Source organism: Gekko japonicus, unplaced genomic scaffold, assembly GCF_001447785.1.
Source record: "Gekko japonicus isolate JY-2015 unplaced genomic scaffold, Gekko_japonicus_V1.1 scaffold3002, whole genome shotgun sequence".
NCBI classification, from domain to species: domain Eukaryota; kingdom Metazoa; phylum Chordata; class Lepidosauria; order Squamata; family Gekkonidae; genus Gekko; species Gekko japonicus.
The window spans coordinates 148,540-154,845 of NW_015162041.1; the positions used below are offsets into that span (position 1 = coordinate 148,540).

Consider the following 6,306-nt stretch of genomic DNA (forward strand, 5'->3'; position numbering starts at 1 on the left):
GGCTTGCCCAAGGTCATCCAGCAGGTGCAAGTGGAGGAGTGGGGAATCAAACCCGGTTCTCCCAGATTAGAGTCCGCACACTCAACCACTATGCCAAAGTGGCTCCCAAGTAAAGATTTTTTAAAAAACTTTAAATAAAACGTGCTTAAAACACACCAACTATATGTGGGAATTAAATTCTCCATCAAATTTGACATACCACATTATTTGTATGTACTATCTGTCCCTAAATGGAGAAGAACATATATGGTGGCACGCTGCGATGCCTTCCCATCTGCACAGATGAAGGGTCGCCTTCAGGGCACCCCAGCAAGTCAACGCTACTGCGACTGCCCATTAGCAACTGTTGCCCAAAACATGCAATTGCGAGAGAAAAGTTCCTGAGGAAATGGCTATTAAAATGTTCTTCCATTTTCCAAATCTACAAGGTTGAGACTTCTGCTGAGTACTCTGTGCAATAATTGTATAATAAAGGTAAAGGTAGAGGTTCCACTGCTTTTTAAAGTTTAAATTAAACTCTTTTTTATGGTGTATGGCCTATAGGCTCTTAAACCTAATAAAGTGAAGTTTAAAACACTAGCACTCTTGCAATATTTTGTCTATTTAACAGTCTCTGATAACTGATACCTCTGCTGTCAAATATTTTCCCCTAATATCCAGCCGGTTCCTTCCCACCCTTAACTTAAACCCATTCTTGCGAGTCCTCTCCTCTGCCGCCCACAGAAACAGCTCCCTGCCCTCCTCTGAGTGACAGCCCTTCAAATACTTCCAGAGAGCAATCATGTCCCCCCTAAACCTCCTCTTCTCCAGACTTCTCCATTCCCAAGTCCCTCAAGCCTTTCCTCATAGGGCTTCTTGGTCTCCAGGCCCCCGATCATCCTTGATGGCACACCAGCAGCAGCTGAACAAAAAAAAGGGGGGGGGGACTCAACCAATGCTCCCTTCTAAGCTGTGGAGTCTTGTGAGCAAAAATTCTACTTTATGAGCTTCTGGCATTAAAGCTGTGAGTGAGCGATTTGGCTGCTGCATAAATTAGTTTGCTCTGGAGCCACCCTTCCTGAGCAAAGACAAAAATCTGTGAGCGGGAGGCTAAAAAACTGAGCTAGCTCACACTAACTCAGTTTAGAGGGAACACTGGACTCAACCCAAAATGTAGCTGTGATCTAAGAGGGTCAAGCTAACAAACTGTTATAAAAATACAAATATTTATTATGGTGTACACATAAATAAAACACACACGAGGTTAAAAAATAGTCCAAATGTCAGACTCTTAAAGTTTATTACATTCAGAGTACATAGTTATACATGTCCAATTGATGGGTTGACTACTACCTTTGATGGAAGTGACACACATCCCGACACATGGGATATTCGTTACCAAGAATAATTGGGAGAATTTGTGCAGCTACTATCCAGGGCCCATTATACAAACTGTTAGCAACTGCAAAGCATATGAGAAAGTAACACCTGGCTCTCCATGAAATTTCTTTTAATGCATTTATTTCTGGATGTGTGTTATTATACAATAGGAACATTGACCACTGAGGAAGGCCCGAAGGGGCCGAAACGCATACGGTCTATTGGCCAAAAGTTTTACCCGTCAATCGGACATGAATAACTATCTACTCTGAATGTAATAAGCTTTAAGAGTCTGATATTTGGGCTATTTTTTAACCTCGTGTATGTTTTATTTATGTGTACACTATAATAAATATTTGTATTTTTATAACAGTTTGTTAGCTTGACCCTCTTAGATCACATCAGCAGCGGCAGCAACTCTTGTAAGTCGGTCATTAACGGGCTGTTTTAAGAATTCACCCCTCCCAAGAAGACATCTGCGTCCCGTCTTCGGGATGCGAGAGCCGTCAGGACATACCCTGTGCTTGTTGTAGTGCTTGAACATCCTTAGGCAGTGCTCGATGATGAAGAGGAGGTAGATGCCGCCAAGCGCCACCAGGCCCTTCAGCACCGCGTCGTACTCCTCCAGGAAGCTCTGGACGGCTCCTCCTCCGTGCCCGTGGGAATGGCCGTGGGAATGCTGGTGCTCGTGCACGTGCCCCGGGCCCTCGTGGTGGCTGTGGTTGTGCACCCCTTGCGACTAAGGTCAGGGAAGAGAAAGAGAAACGGGAAGTTATTACCATCATCAATGCCGGGTGTTAATCATGGCTGAAATTTTCCGTCTTAATTTCTGTAGGCTATTGGAGCCCCTGGGATTTCTATGATCGTATACCACTGCCCAGGCCTGGATGGCCCAGGCTAGCCCGATCTCGTCAGGTTTCGGAAAGCTAATCAGGGTCGGCCCTGGTTAAACCTTCAATGGGAGATCGCCAAGGAAGTTGAGGGGGGATATGCAGAGGCAGGCAATGGGACACCACCTCCGGACATCTGACCTGAGCTGGATCACGTCAGGTCTCGGAAGCTAAGCAGGGTCGGCCCCGGTTGGTGCTCGGATGGGAGACCTTCCAAGGAAGTCCAGGGTTGCAATGCAGAGGCAGGCAATGGCAAGACCGCCTCTGTCCGTCTCTTGCCTTGAAAACCCTACGGGGTCCCACGGCACACGCTGACACCTTTCTTGGCACATGCCGGTCGTTTTTAGAAAGTGAGGATCTTGCTGAGCAGGGCTTCCGATTTGCCCTGGTCGGCCACGCAGATTAACATAACATTGTTTTAGTGCTTGGTTACGTTCTCTCTCACTCCTATTACCTGGCATATTTTAAATTACCCCTCTTCTCCCCGGCACTTGGGCTCCTCCCCCTGCGCATGCGTCTCTCTGCCTCTCAGGGCAGCCGCTTTGTAGTTGCGCCCGCCACCCCGTCTCGGAATGCCAAAGGTGACTCACAGGCACAAAAAGGCTGGGGACCCTTGATGAAGACCATTGTTCTTCCCCCATTAGAAAGAAGTTACTAAATTTCTCTCTCTCTTTCACACTCTCTCTCTCTCTCTCTCTCTCTCTCTTACACATGCACCCAAGAAAGTAAGTGTAGACCTGCTGGATCAGACCCAGGGTTCATCTACTCTAGCATCTCATACGAGGGCACAGGTGATAGATTAGAGATTGGAATCATAGAGTTGGAAGGGACCTCCAGGGTCATCTAGTCCAACCCCCTGCACAAGACAGGAAATTCACAAATACCTCCCCCCCACACACACACCCAGTGACCCCTGCTCCACGCCCAGAAGATGACAAAAATCCCTCCAGGATCCCTGGCCAAACTGGCCTGGAGAAAAACTGCTTCCTGACCCCAAAGTGGCAATCAGCATTTCCCTGGATCATGCTGAGCAGGGATTCCGATTTGCCACTGAAGCCGTGGTTGGCCATGCAGATTAAAATAACATTGTTTTAGTGCTTGGTTACGTTCTCTCTCACTCCTCTTACCTGGCATATTTTAAATTACCCCTCTTCTCCCCGGCACTTGGGCTCCTCCCCCTGCGCATGCGTCTCTCTGCCTCTCAGGGCAGCCGCTTTGTAGTTGCGCCCGCCACCCCGTCTCGGAACTCCAAAGGTGCCTCACGGGCTCAAAAGGGCTGGGGACCAGGGCTCCCTCTAAGATGCAGAGTCCTGTGAGCAAAAATTCTACTTGGTGAGCTACGGGCATTAAAGTCGTGAGCGAGCGATTTGGCTACTGCATAAATTAGTTTGCTCTGGAGCCATCCCTCCTGAGCTGAGACGAAAATGTGTGAGCTGGAGGCTAAAAAAACTGTGAGCTGGCTCACACTAACTCAAGCTTAGTGGGAACACTGCTGGGGACCCCTGATGTAGAACACGGTTCTTCCCCCATTAGAAAGAAGAGTTGCTAAATTTCTCTCTCTTTCTCACTCTCTCTCACACATGCACCCGAAAAAGCAAGCGTAGACCTGCTGGATCAGACCCAGGGTTCATCTACTCTAGCATCTCGTACGAGGGCCCAGGTGATAGATCAGAGATAACCCGAGCGTCTCCTTTTCAGTGGGCAGCCAGATAGGTCAGGAAAGCCCACAAATATGGCCTGAAAGGCCAAAGCCTTCTACTGATATTTGTTCCCATGTAAACTGGTGTTAGGGAGTAGAGATGTGAAGGCCCGGGGAAAAACCGTCCCCCCCCGTCCCCCCCGTTTTTCCCCAGAAAATTGGAAACATTGAAAAAAGAAGAGAAAAGGGGGGAAATGATTATGGAATGTTTTATTTTAACATGATGAATAAAATATTTTAAGACAAGGTGTTCAAAAATTTTCCAAATCATTTCTAAAAAATATGTATGGTATCAGATTGATCTAATTTCTGTGCACTGAGGACAACCAAGTCCTAGGTTACCAACTGAACTCTCCAATGCAAGAACAAGATGGATTTCTTCCTTTAGGAGGTGCTGTTGTCACAAGAAAAGAAAAAGGTTTCAGTTTTGTTTTTGCATGTGGGTGGGTATTCTGTTCGTAATAATTGTTTGGATACACTATATTTTTAATACGCTAGTTGTGATAATTTCATGCCAAGTAAAAACGTCCATAGTCATATTTTATGTTCCTAAAGTAATAGAATGACTTTCAATCTGGAAAAGAAAAAAGAAGTGCTAATGTAGCATTTTTTCAATTTTCCCGAAAATTTCCGTTTCCCCCTGAAAAAAACGGGTTTTCCCCGAGCTTCAAAATTTCCGGAAATTTTACATCTCTATTAGGGAGTGTTTGTAGCAATTCTGATTGTCATTATCCTATCCTCCACTAAAGTTGCCATTAAAGCAACAACATCCAAAGAAGAAACCTGTAACTGACAAATATAGAAGAGGTCATAACACCAAAATGTGTGGCTAGGCATAATCTTAAATTCAGCCCCCCCCCCCCGGGGGGGGAGCTGTGTTGGCTTGAAGAGGCAGAATCGTGATCCTTAAATCCAGCGATTTAACTCTGTCAAAAATTATTCTGTGATTTCTGGGATGTCTAGTTTCTGAGGTATCTAGTGTGCTGGTTTGGACTGGCCAGTTAGTGTACGACACTGGTCACAAAACAGGCTTGCGAGGAGTATCTGAAATACAGGGAGCGATCCAGTTCTGGTCTGCAGTAAAACTACTAGACCGGAGCGAACCTTTGACTCTCAAAAGCGTCTACTCTGAAAACCGTGCTGGGTCTTTAAAGTGCTACTGGCCTCCAAGCTAGCTGCACAATCCAGGGTTACTAAAATCAGTAGGACTGTTGTCACTAAGCTCTCAGCCGGTGTAGCAGAACCCTTTGCCCTCGATCCCAAAAATCAATTGGCTGCCTCCGCCCCCCCCCCCCATGTACACAGGGGCAAAGCACTATGCCCGAGTTTTTCTGCTTCTGAAACTAAATCAATAAAATGTTTTAGACTTGCAGATTGTAAGCCTGTCAGTTGGTAAACCCGCCAGCAAGGCCAGGCCTAGTTGGTTAGATGCCTGAGAAACGCTAGAAAAAACAGAACGGCCAGTCTGTTTCTCAGACAAAAGTGAAACCTGGAACACGGACTGGCCACAAATTAAGGGATTGTATCTTCCATTAGATGTTTGTTGTGTGGTTTTGTATGTTTTGTTCTGTTGTGTTGGTATATATGTTGTTTATAAAATAAAAAAAATGTTTTATATTAAAAAAACAAACTGGCCACAGTTAAAGCACTATTTCCATCTAGGAAATAAGTTCACTGCACCCCCGTATTAGTATACATTACATGGGCTTTAAAACATGTTCCAGCCATCCAGTTTCATATCTCCTAACTGCCTGGGTGCTTCGTTTTCAATATTCCTAACAGCTGATGTGGCAGAAGAACAGATCCTTATACACGTCCTCACGTGGGCTGAAAGAATTAAAAATCACCCACAGGAAATACGTCATCTCCTGTTCCCCGGGCCTGTAATAAGCCACCTCACCAAACATATGCATACAAGATGAGATGCTGTTATTATTGTATGTAACTATAACCAAGGTTTCTATAAAATTCCCAGTGTACCTCTGAGCAGGAGGGCGGGAGGAGGAGGAGAGAGATTGGATTTATACCTCACTCTTCACTCAGAGCGGCTTACAAACTCCCTTCCCTCCCCCTCCCCACAACAGACACCCTGTGAGGTAGGTGGGGCTGAGAGAGCTCTTTCCAGAACTGTCCGTGAGAGAACAGCTCTGACAGAACTACGGCTTGCCCAAGGCCACACTGGCAGCTGCAAGTGGAGGAGTGGGGAATCAAACCCAGTTCTCCCAGATTAGAGTCTGCGCACTTAACCACGATACCAAACTGGCTATGTTGGTCTGTGGCAGAAGAGGTAGATTTGGGGGGCACCTTAGATACCAACAAGAGTTCCAGGGTGTGAGCTCTTGAGTGTCAAAGCTCCCT

At 46.2% G+C, this 6,306-nt stretch overlaps 1 protein-coding gene across 1 annotated transcript in view; it reads right to left on the reverse strand.

The window, feature by feature from the left end:
* The window catches only part of SLC39A10 (solute carrier family 39 (zinc transporter), member 10), a 48,938-nt gene that overhangs the window by 22,423 nt on the left and 20,209 nt on the right, over positions 1–6,306 (reverse strand). Inside the window, exon 5 of the mRNA XM_015405584.1 lies at positions 1,877–2,098. Coding sequence (XP_015261070.1) covers positions 1,877–2,098 — 222 coding nt within the window. The remainder of the gene's footprint in view (positions 1–1,876; positions 2,099–6,306) is intronic.